The sequence below is a fragment of the Rhopilema esculentum genome, chromosome 2 (assembly GCF_057945365.1).
Source record: "Rhopilema esculentum isolate cy_ngs chromosome 2, ASM5794536v1, whole genome shotgun sequence".
Classification (NCBI taxonomy): Eukaryota; Metazoa; Cnidaria; class Scyphozoa; order Rhizostomeae; family Rhizostomatidae; genus Rhopilema; species Rhopilema esculentum.
This window is the reverse complement of record NC_142816.1, coordinates 3,117,782-3,133,305: the sequence shown is the minus strand read 5'-3', so window position 1 is coordinate 3,133,305 and position 15,524 is coordinate 3,117,782. Positions and strand designations below refer to the sequence as shown.

The 15,524-nt window shown below is 35.3% G+C and overlaps 1 protein-coding gene and 1 long non-coding RNA gene across 3 annotated transcripts; one reads left to right on the top strand and one right to left on the bottom strand.

Moving 5' to 3' along the window:
* The first annotated feature begins 521 nt into the window (after positions 1–521).
* On the top strand, positions 522–11,279 carry LOC135695284 (nucleobindin-2). Of its 2 annotated transcripts, none has more exons than XM_065214290.2 (8): positions 522–732; positions 1,346–1,633; positions 3,651–3,836; positions 4,096–4,186; positions 5,766–5,824; positions 7,817–7,909; positions 8,639–8,815; positions 10,408–11,279. In XM_065214290.2, the coding sequence occupies exons 1-8, from the start codon at positions 589–591 to the stop codon at positions 10,678–10,680; spliced, it is 1,311 nt and encodes a 436-aa protein (XP_065070362.1). In that variant the 5' UTR covers positions 522–588; the 3' UTR covers positions 10,681–11,279. The 2 variants fall into 2 exon arrangements, with proteins under 2 accessions (XP_065070362.1, XP_065070363.1); XM_065214291.2 differs by lacking the exon at positions 5,766–5,824 and adding an exon at positions 5,678–5,736.
* LOC135695285 (uncharacterized) lies at positions 8,944–10,412 on the bottom strand. The gene is made up of 2 exons (XR_010517243.1): positions 10,228–10,412; positions 8,944–9,295 (listed from the first exon to the last, which is right to left on the bottom strand). It is a non-coding gene; the product is annotated as an uncharacterized LOC135695285 (long non-coding RNA).
* Positions 11,280–15,524: the final 4,245 nt, after the last annotated feature.

The window sequence follows — 15,524 nt, the reverse complement described above, 5'->3', positions numbered from 1 at the left end:
ATAATCATCTTATATTTTAACATATGATACTTTATATAAGATGATGTTTTAATTTATCATCTTATTTATAAATTTTAATAGAAATCTCAACCTCAAGTAGTTTTTAGCTATTGCTGCAAAATTTTAATCATCTTCTCAGTTAAATGTCAATTGAAAGTTTCATAGATTTTTGATAAGACCAAATTTTTAACTAAATACTACATTGAGTTATGTCATACGGATTTATATTTATAAAATGAAATGAAAATAGCTAAATTCTAGGTGTAGCTGAAATCAATAGATTGGCAACAGCAGTCTTTTTCCAAAATACTCTTGTTCAAGGGGATGTGACACCCCTCCCCCTTCCCACAATGAAATTTTCCGGTAGAAATACTACATTTCTGTATATTTTCGTGCCAAAATGGCAGAAAGACTGGAAGTTTTCAGGAAAATAATTTGATGTCATTTTTCCTCGAACCGGAACACTTTGTTGGCACGTGACCTGTGACGTAAATTAAGCCACGTCTGGTTAACCTGATTTTCTATTGTGATCAAAAGGGTTTAGGCCATTCATCAAAGAAGCGATTGCTGGTTACAGTCGGCAGAGAAATGGCCCATAAAACCATCTTATTGCTCCTTTTTTGTGTTTTAGCTATAAATGAAATATATGGAAAACCTATACGAAAAGAAAAAGAGGAGAAAGAACATCCAAAGAAAGAAGAAGAAGCCGAGTACTTGAGGTACTTAGGCCAGGTAAGATGAAAGTGTTCAGAGAACTAAATAAAATTGTCATTTATCAGCTCTACTTTGCAGGGATTTTTTTATTTAGTTAGCTATCGAACAAATGAAAATTGAATTATTATTGGCTTTGAATTGTTCGCCGTGATCAGAGCAAAGTTTATCGTTGTTTTTCAAGGCCTCGCTTCTAAAAAGTAATTGAAACTGCACCTAATTATCAAGTAATTAGACATGTAATACCAGTGCATGAAGGAATGATGCTAAACACTGTCACGAATTCGCGAAAAGGCTTTGAGATTTAATTTTGAATGTTTCTATCACATTTTATTGACCTAAAGTGTCCATGAAAGCTTGTAAACAAAATGTTTTGCCAGTTCTGTAAAAGCTTCCTAGATTGTATTGTGGCCATAATATGATCACCTGATCATGCTCCTTGGCCTCGTTAGGGGCACTAATTACCAACTTTTGCCAGTAGCTCTCTTTGTGATACATTTGTTGATAGATTTTCAAACACTTTTCCTATTTATGTATTCATGACAGAAGTAATGTTAAAAAATTCATGGAAAAGAGAGTTCAGCAGCTGTTTTTAGTGAACAAATATCCAACAATGTTTATAATACCATTTCAGGTTGTTGAAATCTTAGAAGAAGATGATGAATTCAAAAAGAAATTACACAATGCTTCAGAAGATGAAATTCGATCAGGAGCAATTGCAGATCACATAGACTTGGTTTCCCATAAAGTTAGAAGTAAACTAGATGAACTTAAAAGAATGGAGATTGAGTTCCAAAAAAGATTAAGAAGGCAGGAAAGGGACCATCTTAATGGGATAAATGAAAGAAACTTTTGGAGTCCTCTATTTGATGAAAATAGCGATACATTTGAACAGGAAGATTTAAAGAAATTATTGCATAAGGTTTGTAATGTTTGGTTCATACAAATATAAGTTAGTTACAAATATATTGCTATTTTTGGCAAAAATAGCTCTGCAGAAACTTTGTGTGGAGCATTTATGTTTTTCAAAAAATACATGGATTTTTGTTGTTTGAAAGGAATTACCTCCATTGGAAATGACACACAGCAAAGTGTGCCAACTTTTTTAGTTCAATACTAGGAGAGGGAGAATTCTGAATCCCTCCATTATATATTTTCATACATACCTATTGTTTAAGACCTCTAGAGAGTGTGATAGCCCCTAAAGCCATCACCATCTGCATCTTTGAGGCACCTTTTGATCCAATTTAAAACTTCATTTATTTAATTAGATCTAGATCATAAATTAGAAAGAGAGTCTGGGTTTTGGTCCAAAAGTAAAAAACGAAAATAAAGCAACCTAGCATAGAAGTACTCTATAGTTTTAAGACACAAAAACTTAAAGAAATCACTTTGAAGACAACATGTAATTGCATGGTGCCTTAATTACGCAGATAGAAATGGCAAAGAGCAAAGTTGAAAGTTGCCATTTGTTTTTTAAATAAATTTCTTACAAGTTTGTCTTTTCACAGCTTATAATTTGACCTTTGGCATAGACAATGTTTACATTGCCTATGTATTTCAGCATTATGTTTGCATTTTTGCTGATGTAATATATTTTAAAACAAAAGAAATTCTATTTGCACATGGTTTCCCAACAGATCTATTAATATTTAATCAGTGCTGATTTTTGTATGGTAAAATGAACAGCTGTCTCAGCAGAATATTTCAATAATAGCATGTTCTTACAAGTGCTGTTAGACCAGGTTCTCCTGTGCTTAGCTTTAAATCTAAGCTGTTTTCTGTTATTATGGTATCAGATATAACCAAAATAAAATATTAATTTGTTATTTACAAGATATTTTTCATTTATCATATATGTATTTATACATAGGTAGGTCAACTAAAATGTTCTTTGCTTGGACAACAGCCTTATAAATTCTAATAAAAGATACTTTTCTTACCATGCAAAAAGTCAATTATTTTCTCTCATTAACATCTATTGATTTTCAACGATAGTTTACTTTTAATAGATTGAGACTTTGGAAACCGCAGCTTGATGATAAAATTAATAGCAAATACCACAACAAAGAAAAAAGATGTAATATTTGAAATAGACATAACAGTTTACTTTCATTTCTGTGATTGATTCATCACATCCACTCCCAAGAACACATTGTCAGCACTCAGCTGCAAAAACATCTCCAAAGAATATGTCTATAAAGAAATTATTATGATTTTCCTAAATATCTCATTTAGAAATCTCATTTAGTTATAAAAACTGAGACATTTGAATAAAAAAGTCTTGTTAGATGATTAGTCTTGTCAAGAAAGTCAGTGCTTATCTGTCTTACCAACTTCCCCTATTTTTAGTGAATTCTGTACACATGCTAGTCAGGGGCTTGATTTCCCAATAATTGTCAAGCGATTTTAGCAGATTTTGAGCTTGCCATAATGCATGCTTTGCATACAGCCTCTGAAAGAATGGCCCAAGTTATGTTTGAGGAAATAATAGGGGGAAGAGAAAAAAATTAAGTATGCTTTGCTTCCCTTCAAATGCTCTGCTAGCATTGTTGGGTTTTGCCCTGCTTCATAAATCATTTTGAAATAGTTGTTGTTTTTGCAACAAATACTTTTTAACTCAGGCCAAAGCAGGGGCGGATTTTAGTGTCAAGGAGTTTGGGGGAGATGTCAGATAATGCTTGGTTTTCACACAGTGTATATATGAAGATTTTAAAATGTTTAGGGGGTCCATTTTTGTTGATGTATATGCTTCTATAATCATTCTTAGTTTTACTGATTCATTGTCTATATAAACTTTTTTTCCAAACTTAAAGTTCTGAATATAGTTTACTTCTGCTTGGCTTATATTTAAGTTCTGTATTAAAGTTCTGTATTTTTTATGTGTATGGGATGATGAAGAATAATATGATGTAAGTAAAATTTGTTACTCTTGTTAGCACAATATTATGATGGAGGAACAGGACAAGAAGAGGCGTGAGGACTTCCACAAATATGAACTAGAAAAAGAACACAAAAGGAGAGAAGAGATGAAGAATTTGAGTGAAGAAGATAGGAAAAAGAAAGAAGCCGAGCATGAAGATGAGCTGAAGAAGTTAAGAAAACACGAGAAAATGCATGAGCCTGTATGTAACTAATTCTATCCCATTCCAAAGTACCATGCATTTTTAGATTATCTTGTATGTCAGTTTTCTTTATCAAGATTACTTTGCAGTTTTGTAACTTCAAAATTGTGTGATTTTTTGTTTATGCTTTCATAACTAGCTTACTTTATGTCTACTTGTTTCAAAGCTACCATTTGTTTTCTTTTTTGCATGGGTATGCATTGTTTTATCCAATCTTTTTTCCAAGATTTTCTCACAGATTTATTACATCAATTTTTAGGGATCTAAAGCCGAGCTTGAAGAAGTTTGGAAGGAAGAAGATGGTTTGGATCCTGAAAGTTTTGACCCAAAGACGTTTTTCAATCTTCATGGTAATTATTTTGTTTAAATTCATGCTAAGTTTATGGTTGGTTTTAATACTCTTCCATTTCATGCTAAGTTTATGGTTGGTTTTAATACTCTTCCATGGGTTTGATGATTTAAGTTGTAAATTTGTGTATATAGCTTATGAGTGGTTTAAGATTATGCATGGATGCACTTTGATGGCTGCAGTCTAAAAATTCAAAGTTTCAGATCTGGAAATTTTATTTAGGGAAGTAGAGTGTTTTTCAGTTTATAGAAGTTTTTAATTATAATTTAAGTATTTTGCAATATGGCAGTATTCAGATTGATTTTGATAGATTTTGAGGATCATTTGACACTATTAGTATCAAAGTTACTTTGAGAATTGTTTTAAACATCTCTGTTTCTTACATTTCTCAATCAAATCAGTTTTGTTTCTAAAGAATCGTGCTTGTACATAATTTCACAGTAAGAAAAATATGATGTATATAATCAGCAATTTGAGGTCTATAATGATTTGGGAATGCCAAAATTATCTGAACACTTTGCTTGGTGGCCTAATTTGAGAGGTTCTAGCTCCTTGCAAACATTTATTGCCTGCTTAGGGGTACTATGATTCCTGAGTTTCCTAGTCACGCTTTTGCCTGCCCTATAAAAAGATATGCAAAATGTCTTTGCTTTTTTTCTTTATTTTTGAACGTTACCTAGCAAAAAGTTTTTATTTCTCCTACCATATAAATATTTGCATAGGAACTGAGGTTTAACTTTGACAGTTAGCAATAGATGATTGCTTCATTCAACACACAGATTGTACTCACAGATTATATCAGTAGGATAGACTATTTTGGTTTTTGTTTTTGGCAGTACAACCCTGTTACATCCAGGCCTTGTGAGGAGCAAAAAGCAGGTACTTGGCAAACTGAGCACCTTCAACTTTTTAGGCGCTAAATTGAGCACCATCAAATATCATCGATAAAAATATTGGGTTTTTTTTTCATTTATCTTTTAGACAGCACAAACATGCTAGGTGCTTGATCAATCAAGCTCCTTGAACTTTCTACTTACAAGGCCTGAGTAAATTCTGATTTTTAATAGCTCAGTTTTCACGTTTTACAGAGAAAGAATTCTGTGTTATTGTTGTTGATCTTTGATGAACAAAGAATAAGATTCTCCATAGCTTAGTTTTTGCAGGCACATTTTGCAGAGTAGGAATTCTGAGTTATTGTAGTCAAGCTTTGAAAGAATATCAAAATAATATCAAATTCTGCATAGCTTAATTTTGGCAGGCACATTTTACAGATAAAGGATTCTGGGTTATTGTATTGAACTTTTGACAAAAAATGCCAGCTTTGTTGCTCTAGGCACAATAATATTTAGTGCAGTACATTTCAAAGAGTTTATTGCCGGATTTCTCACTGTATTCTCATGTTTGACATAAGCCTAGGTATGTCTTTATCTGTAAATTAATTGAAAATTAGACAGAATTACTATGAAAGAAGACTTTTTAATTCTATCCTTAGATAAAAATGGAGATGGATACTTGGATTTCTTTGAACTTCAAACTTTTTTCCTGAATGATGTAAGTAAATAATGTATTTTATTTCATAGATAAGGATGGAAATGGATACTTGGACAATTTCGAACTTGAGACATTCTTTGTTGATGATGTAAGTTTTTAGCGAAAATTTTCAACTAACAAAAACACATAACAAAAGGCTAACAATGACAAAAATTGCATCCAACAAGTCCTCAATTAATATAATGGCGAAGGCGTTTCTTTTTGGAAAAAAGATTGTGCGATAACAAGCATACTAAAATTTGTTTGAAACATCGAAGTGGATTTTAATGTTTTAAAGTAAATGCCACTATTTATGTCTATCTAGAAGTAAAGGTTGATAAGTGCCACTCAACAAGGTTTATACCGGCTATGGTCGAAGGGGGGGGGGGCTAATCTGCTTCTCAGTGTCCATCGAGAGGAAGAACCAGGACACTGCTAGATAAGCATAAGCTTCTCAGTGTCCTTCCTACCTTCGGATGCTAGGTAGAAGCAAATACAAATACAAAATATAAAATACAAATACAAGCATAGTGTTCCAAAAATAACTTCAGAAGCTAGAAATAACTACAAAGTACGTTACAGTTTCTTCTTACCTTATGTTCAATAAATTTCAGCGTTGGTCTAGGACATCTTTCCTCAGTTTTTTAAAATAAAAACAGGTATAAAATCTTGTCTGCCATATTCATAACATGCGAGAGAATTCCTTTCTTGGCGCGATTTTGCTCTATCGATTTATACAATTCCCTTAAAAAAGGCTATGATCCATACCATGAGAAGTTTGCTATGATTATCAAATGTAGCCATTTATTCTAATAAGGGTTTTAAGAATGCTATATTGATCAATGAATGCTCAGTCACAAATTCGCAGCAAAAGAAGGAAACGATTTAAGGCTGACAATAAGGCTAGGTGACTTAAATGTAAGGTTGACTTAAATGAGCCTTATCAGAAATTCAGCTCGGTTCCAGCAATTCTTGCAACATATACACTCTCTACTCAATTCCAAACATTTTGTTTGTCCAAAATGCTCTAACCGATTTAAACAGTTATATCTAGTTAAAACTAAATTCATTAATTTTTTTGTTAATTGTTAAATAATTATTTGTTGTTGGAATGAATTGCTATCATAAATGTTCTCTGGGATAAATATTGTCGTCATAAACGTAATTGATGAGTATAATTATTTCAAATTTTCATTTGTTGTTGAAACATGCTTTCATGGTTATTTATAATATTTATAGGTCATTTTCATAAATTTTAAATTTCCAAATTGAATTTTTGAGTAGTTTTCAATTAATTGTACGTAAGTGCCATTTTATGTCGTAAATATTTTCATTAGTATCTTCATTACTTTAGCTCATTGCGTTAATTTTCTTTATTGATTGTCATATCTTGTTCCGCCCTTAATGACGAAGTGGGCCTAGTTCAGATTTGATTAAAATACCTGGTGCTCTTATTGAGATACAAGAAATTGTGTTCGTTGAATTGAAGGACCCTGAACAAAGTGTAATGAAAAAGGCACTGTCCTTAAATCCATGTTTCGAAACTATTAAGGAACTGTCAATGTAATTAAAAGAGATCCAAAATAACAAACTTTGGGAACTAGGCCTTGAGCTAGATTTTTTTTAAAGGAAGTATGTCTTTAGATTTTGTGTTCTATGTGCCCTTTCAGTGAAACTAAGATAAAACCGAGTCTCGAATGTTTTTTATTTGTCCTTTGGATTAGTCAACCTTGCAAAAAAGTCTGTATTCCTTTGTAAAGGGATCTACTGAAATTTTAGCAAGCCTGTATTTAGCGGCACTTATTGTTGTTTTTTTGTACTTGTTATTATCTAGCTTCCGAAAGAAGTTTTATGGACACTGAGAAGCTATGCTTATAGAGAAATACCATGGTTCTTCCTCTGGATGCGACCAGACCTCCCGATTCCTACCCCTGGAATTGCCGAGAGCTTGCCACTCTCCTAAGTTGATCACGTCAGATAATAGAACCACAGACCCTTGAATCTGCAGTCCTCTACCCTAATCACTGAGCCATCTTCGCATTGTTTTTATCGTGACTATATCTTGAACGTGTACTATCTTTATTTCTGTTGTATTTTTAAGGTTGACAAGGTTTACAACGAAAGCGATCCAAATACTGACCCACGTGAAAGGCAAGAGGAACTGGAAAGAATGCGAGAACATGTTATGAAGCAGGTAAACGGTTTTTGCTCCAATGCTTTTTAATTACGATATGACAGGTGTTGGAATAGAATGTTTTCACACTCACGAAGCCGAAATACAATCTTTTTTGTTTACACTATCAAGCAAATATCGCTATATTGCAAACACGTGTTGCTAGAACCATTTCTATTGGTAAATTCCCAGTGCAATAAAATATTTCAATCGAGTTTATAGATTAAATAACAAGATTTAATTACAGAACGGGTGAACAATTTCAACCTGTTGCTTCTCAAGTTATAAAATCTCTTTCAACCATTTTCTATCCATAATTTTTCAGCTATAAAAAAACTCATTAAAATAAAACAATCAGTATATTTTCACGAAGACCTCAAGTCTGCGTTTTTTGATAGATCCCCTTTTTAATAAGATTTAATGTCCATTCGACTTTGGTTTTATACCCCAAAGAGCATCAGTCAAAAACAGATTGCTGCTTATTGTGTAATTCAGGACCGCCCTATAGCTTTTCTGGGACCTAGGGCGAAATAGATGATGGCACTCGTGATGACGTCATGAAAGCTGTGATTGTTATTTTTATTTTTATTTTTTTGGAACCTTGTTTGACAAATAATTTTTTGCGACCCCTCTTAGTTCAGAGCCTGGGGCATTTGAATGCATTCTACCCCCTACCCCTATTCTCGGCGGGTTGGTGCAATCTTGATGTCTTGCGATCCAAAAGGCTTATTTTATCATGATCTTCTTCAGATGGACAAAGATAATGACGGTCTCGTTTCAAAAGAAGAATTTATCAAGTCGACAAATGATCCAGAATTCGAAAAAGATGACGAATGGAAGCCAGTTGTAGATGATGAAGAGTATAGTGAAGATGAGTTAAAGGAATATGAGAAACAATTAGAAGAGGAGGCTGAACGCAACAGAGAGGTGAGGCTTTTTCACACATTTCATTTGGAAGATTTGACAGGCCCAATAAAAGCATTCTCGAGAATCGAGACTTTTGATTGGACTTTGGGTTTCAAATGTGAGATGTACTTTAGCTTTTCGTTTAAAAGGAGACTTAATTTATGAGGGTGGTTGGGCGTTTTAATTATTTTAAACAATTTTTGGTGGTATGAAATTCAAACGTTTTTAGACATTATGAAGCTTGATTTAATGTCAATACTCGTATTGTTTACAATACGAGAAAAGCTCTTTCTTCCATTTAGAATTATTGTGTTTCTATCAACCGAAAGAATTCAGTCATTGATGAGTTCACGTGCCAATGTGATTCTGGCTACGTAGTATGCAAAACTCAAAGATTGGGAAATATAATAAAACAGGTTCCTTCCAACAAAAGAAAAAGTTTTTTGAAAGCAATTTTTAGAAAATATTGGGAAAGGCATCAAACGTCGATTGAAAAGCTAACTTAAGGTTACGGTAAACGTTTTCTGGATGAAAACATCATTTTTTCGATTTTTTCACATTCAAGTAGCCGAACTTTCAAGGCGCACAATGATACCAAATTTGAAACAAACAGAAATTTTGAAAGTGGAAAAAATTCCATGTTAACGAAGGTTTCCATAATTTCTTTAGCAAAACTTTTAGTTGAGGCCTGAAAATCTCTTGACCTGTTAAGCCGATTATCGTTGCTTTGCGGTTGTGGTCGCATGTCTCATTTACAATATCGCATGGCACATCCATATATCCAATGTACGGCCGTGTTTATTTAAACAGGCTTATTGATCTTAAATCTTCAAGTGACTTGACCCGGATTACACTGTGGTTTACGAGTGTATCTTGCAAGTGCGACCAGCAAAATCCCGTTTTCTCCGGACTCGAAATTCCTCTACATGCAGGTACGAAAAAGCTATTATGTACCCAAGGAACCAATCGAATGGCTCGAAAATTTGCACACGGCCAGGGCAGACGTTGGGCAAACAAAGTGTGTCTCAAAATTTTTTTATTTTCTCTGGTCCGTCTTTTATACCCAAATACAGCTGCGGGAGGGTGGACAAATTATTTGCCAATTTTTGACAGGGTATAGTTTCAAGAAGAGGAGGAATTTAAAAAATCTGAGACACACTTTGGTAGCTTAGGACCTGCACTTCCTGCTGGTCTAAGTCAGATTTTGTTACCTCAAACGCAAGGGTACATAATAGCTTTTGAAGGTGGTACACTCTTTGACCAGTAAATTCGCATGGAAAATAACATTTAACATTATTTGCCAATACTTTTTATCTGGCTAGATACGCCATAATCTTGTGCATCGAATGATATATAGTTTATCCAGATTCCTTGAGCCGTTTGGCCTTTAGGAAGGAAAAACCAATTTTCGTGTTCAAAACGTTTACCGTAACCTTAAAGTTCTACAATGAAGGATAATAATATTTTTTTACCGAGAGTGATTTGATAAAATCTGCTCGTTGTATTTTTTAATTTTGTACAAAGTTCGAATGTGATCAGCCTTCAGAGATCTATCACCAGAGTAACCTAGGTTTGTTGTCTTTATTTTGGAAATTTTGTGTCTTCTTTAAAAGGGACATCATGGTGAAAACAATGAACACGAAAGCGATGAACACCATGAAAAGCCAGAGGAGGTTCATGTTGAGGAAAAAAAGGACGAACATCACGCCAAACAGGAACAGGCTCAGCAGCAACACCATGAACAACCAAAGCAGCAGCAGCAGCAACATGATCAGCAGCAACAGCAACATAACGAGCAACAGCAACAACAGACACAGCAACAACCACAGCATCATGAGCAGCAGCAGCAGCAACAACATGAGCAACAACAGCCTGGTAGCCATTAACTTAATTCTATTAGCAGTAAAATAGTCTTTACTTTCTTTAAAGTAACTCAATCAGGTTTCGAGTAACTCAATTTACGAAAGATACTAATTGCACGTATGAGAAGCTTAGGGCCTAAACATTCTCAATTTGTTTTAACGTTTTACATTCGAAGTAAGACCTCTTTCAAAAGTCAGATTCTAGATGATCTGGAGAATCCTCTTTGCTATAATGGTGTTTGGTTTCACTGTCTATTATGAAATAACTTATTAAAGTTTCTATTAAACAAATTAGACAAAGAGCCTCTTCATTACAATTATGGTTTGAGATTAATTATGTGCTGGTACATCATTCTACCCCGGTCTTGCCCTGATAATGTCATATACTGCGCTATGTAAAATGATATAAATATTTTTTGATTCAAAATGCTGGAAAACAATGCTGGCTGCTATAGAAAAATTTGGAGTACTAACTATGTTAATAAACATAGACTAATATTTGTCTTAATGCGATATCTTTTAACAGAACATAAACTGTAAAGTTTTACTTAATCTCCTTGTCACCAGAGAAAATATGTTGAAACTTTCATCGCTAGAATATCACTGTATATTGGTTTCTTGTACCGACCGTGTCATTTTTGAACTTTGACCTCTTTGGTGACCTTCTTGACTTTACATAATGAACTTTGACCTTTTTGCACGATCTTGATTCGCCGATATTGATTGTGAATGGTACAATAACGGATTCATTGTTTATCAGATTGCTGTTGGTATCAGGTTGGCATCCTCTTCTCTCTACAACAGGGCGTATTATTTTTTTGGAGTTATTTTCCCGTCCCCCTAGCGGTGGTATGGGAGCTTGTTTGATTTCTTGGGTGTGTGAAGTGAACGCAACAATCTGATATGAAGTGGCAATAATACCGATGCAGCCTCGAATTTCTTTGTATAAATTTTGACGATTTAGAAGTATGAAATATTTTCTTTTGGGTAGAAAACATTTTATACTTGGACAAAGGTACGCGAAAAGACATTGCTGTGTGAAAATTCAGAAAAGTGTATTATAACTAGTTCAATACCTTCTGAAGGGGTTACCTGATTCTGGTATCATGATATCTGGTAACATCTTCATCGAACTTCTACTTCAGTTTTTGGAAACAGGAGTCCTCGCCTTCTCCTTTAATTGTTTTGATTGAAACAGCCTAATTATTGCAAGATGTTTCGCAGGGCTCGGTTCAAAAAGGGAAAGTTTAATGATCGCGTTTAGCGTGAATCCTTGCGTTGCGCCTTAGAACCATCCTGTTCTTTACACCAAATGTATTCCCCAGTTTATATGCATGACAAAATAGTCTATATACAACTTTTGAATTAAATCAAAATACAGGCCCTTTCTCATTCTTGAAATTTTATGGTGATGCTGCTTACTTTATTGGTGAATTGGTAAAAACAATTAAGATCGGATTTATTCTTGATAAACATATAACGTAAAATTATCGCTTGAACTCTACAAAAATCCTTATGGAAAGTATTCATCATTTGTCCACATAATTTTCCTCGAGATCATAAAAATCGTTTCATAAAATGCAACATAGGGGTTGGACGTTGTACTACACTCCTTTTGTACTTGATGCGTAGTTTCGCGCCCAGCAACCGTATGACCTATGTGGGTTCTGATTTGTTAAGGGTGTGTGGCATGTTCTTCTTTGTTTGATACATTTCTTTCAATGTTCTGGAAGCCATTCATAATCATCTCATAAATAAACTACAGATATTGTGTGACGTCAGTAACATAAATAAACTAAATTTATTCAGAACAGTACTTAACCCCTGACAGAAAGAATCCACAAAATGAGGAAAAGAAAGTTGACAAACCAGTCACAGTCAGCATCCCCTCCCTGCCGTCCGTCTCCTTCGCAGAAGTCCACAGGAGGGTAACAAATACTCCTCTCTCAAGCACGAAATTGACCTGGAGCAAGTCTACAGTCAGCAATGATCAATGAATCAAATATCAATAATACAGAAATATCGTTTGAAATACTTATATGGTTTGAAATATTAAACTGAACCAACTGCTGTGACCAAGTTACAATTCCTTTTTTGCATATTTTTTGCTAATATTTGTTTAAATTCTGTAGGTTTTAAATCAGTGGTTCTATCAAACCATCTAGTAAATTATTGCTCAACATTGATTAAAAGATGTAGTTTATGAATTTCACAGCTTCTTTTAGAATTTCTCCTAAATGTTTCTTCAGCTTTTCAATAAAAAATTCATTAGATTTATACAAAAATGCTAACGTTTTATTCATCACTTCAATCGTTGTTTCCAAAAGATCACTTTAGCAGCATTACTACCTGCCATGACCCTAATGAACCCCGCTTTTTGTGGACGATACCTTTTCACCAAGAATTCTAAACCAATTGACCTCGCACTGTCTTTTTCTTATTTGAATGCTCATTACAAATCTTCGAAGGGACAGCTGTTTAAATCATTCAATTGATCTATGTTCATGATTCTGTAGTAAGCTAAAGTCCACGACTGCATGCATTAATAAATGATTTTAGCTTTCTGCTTGGTAACTGACACGCAAAAGTGTCAAAAGTAGATAGGACATCGAAGATGCTTTTATTGACTTTTATAACCCGTTCCTTTTTAGTGCGATGCATATTAATTCTAGGCAGTGGTGGCGCCAGGGGAGGGCTAGGGGGGCTACAACCCCTCCGTCGGAAGCATCTAGCCCCCCATCGGAGGAAATTTTGGATTATTGTCGGAGCAAATTGACAAAATAACGTACGAAAACTGCTTATTTTAGTCATTTTAGCCCCCCTGTCGGAAGCTCCAGCCCCTCTGTCGTAAGATTTCTGGCGCCACCTCTGATTCTAGGTAAGTCTTGGGGACTGCCAAAAAATACAAAAGGCTGCCTGATACTACGATATGGGGCTGGAAAATGATCAACGAATTGAAGCATTGCAACTCCAGAATGCTCATCAGCGAAATGTCAATGCAAGAGAGCTGATCTGCCATGCCCATGCACATGATTTGTAGCTGAAGCTTGCTGCATATACATAAGTATCTGTATATGTAAGTTATTTCATTAGCTTGGCGCATTTCTCGAAAGTTCTAGTCCTCTAGGGCATGACATGATGGCCTTCACTTTGAAAATATCACAAAGGGTATCTTCGAACTAGGACACCGCTTAAAACTATAACCTATTTCAGCATATCAAAGTCTGCAGGTTTACCATGTTTCGTGGCTGTATAGCTAACTGCACATCTGGAGGTTACTATGATACCGTTGAGATTGCACGTGTCTAAAAATGGTATTTGTGAGGTGTAGGACCATGTCTGTCTTTTTCAGAATATCAATTTGTGTAGGTTTGCTAAGTTTCCTGCTTTTATCACAATTTGCACGATTTCTTCCTGTCAGAACCCTTATCAACCCCACTTTCTACAACACCCCTCTTATCAGGCGCGGTACGGGAGAGTCATGGCCAACGCCACAGAGAGGGGGCAGGGCAGTGGCGGCGCCAGCTGCTGCAGAGTGGGAGGGTAATGGGTGTTACCCGTGAGACCACGCCCTATTGGCCTCGTTTCAGTGCTTTGTTTCAGGTCAAATTTCCTTAGGAAATTTGACCTATCCCTACCTAGTGCTTTTTAATCCGTTTTTAGACGAAATATGTAGACCATGTTTCGACAAAAGTGGGGAGGTAATTACCCCCCCCCCTCCCTCCTCATACCACCCCTTGGCGCCGCCACTGGGGCAGGGAGTCCTCACTTTTTTACTTAATAAAAGATTCAAATCAGCTCAAATCATTTATGTAGATAAACCTGCAGATTATTACAAATATATTGAACCAAAGTCCACACTTAAAACAGCGTAAGCCAAACCATTGCTACAATGCTAGAGGTGGTAAGAAGATACTTTCTTTAAAGAGATGGCCCCTCCAGTTTAGAATCAGTGGCACGGGCTCTGAGTGTAGATGGAATATTCCTTCTGAATGGAGAGGAGACAGCTTCCTGTATCTTTTTAAATAGAGTCTTACTATGCATGTGGAATTCATGATGGCCCGAAAGTGAAGATATCAAACAAGGGAAACCCTTACTCGAAACTTTGTAATCTATGTATTTCAAAACATAAAACATTCTTGTCAGACTTTTTCCTTGTGATTCTGATTGCATTGAATGTGACACAATGACGAGAAAGGTTCGATAAGGATAAAAACAGCAAACTACATAGCATTATCTTACCGTCTGGAAATCACATAGCATATCTTACCGTCTGGAAATCAGCGGCGTCGTAGGGTGTTGGTGGGATGAAATCTCCAGGGCCATGAAAATTAAGTTCCTATATATAGCTTTACTTTTGGACCCGAGCTGGCTCTCAGTGGCCCTACTTGAAACGTAAGGGGAGGGGGGGGGGGGGGGGTTGGATGCTAGCTTATTGGCACTTGGTACTTCAACAGAACCAAAACATAGTTGGTTAAAATCGCTAACGGGCAGCACAGGAAAATATTAATATATCTATTCATGCACTTATGCATTCAGTGAATTCCCACTTAGAAAGTTTGTTAGCTTAGCAGGTAACAATGGAGCCAGAACCTGCCTTAAGAAGCCATAATCAATTTGCAGGAGATGTTTCGGGTATTTTTCAATAAATTGAGCCGCTTGCATTGCTTAGCCTATACAAGGTAGATACCTGTAGCCAACAACAGGTAGTCAGCGCGCAACAAATCTGGCAACCTGGCTATGGAATCTTTAGGTATAAACAGTATAACATCGCAAGCTCCGGTTTGAATCAACGTGGGTTCGAAGGTATTGGCGAAGGTTAAAAAAGGAAGTAAAAAAGTTTGAATAATCCAGGTCTCGAAACATCC

Bases quoted from the DNA above. Each gene is read 5' to 3' on its own strand.
- LOC135695284 (XM_065214290.2), top strand. From the start codon at position 589: ATGGCCCATAAAACCATCTTATTGCTCCTTTTTTGTGTTTTAGCTATA. The intron at 733-1,345 runs GTAAGATGAAAG...ATACCATTTCAG, and splicing joins ACTTGAGGTACTTAGGCCAG to GTTGTTGAAATCTTAGAAGA. The intron at 1,634-3,650 runs GTTTGTAATGTT...TACTCTTGTTAG, and splicing joins TAAAGAAATTATTGCATAAG to CACAATATTATGATGGAGGA.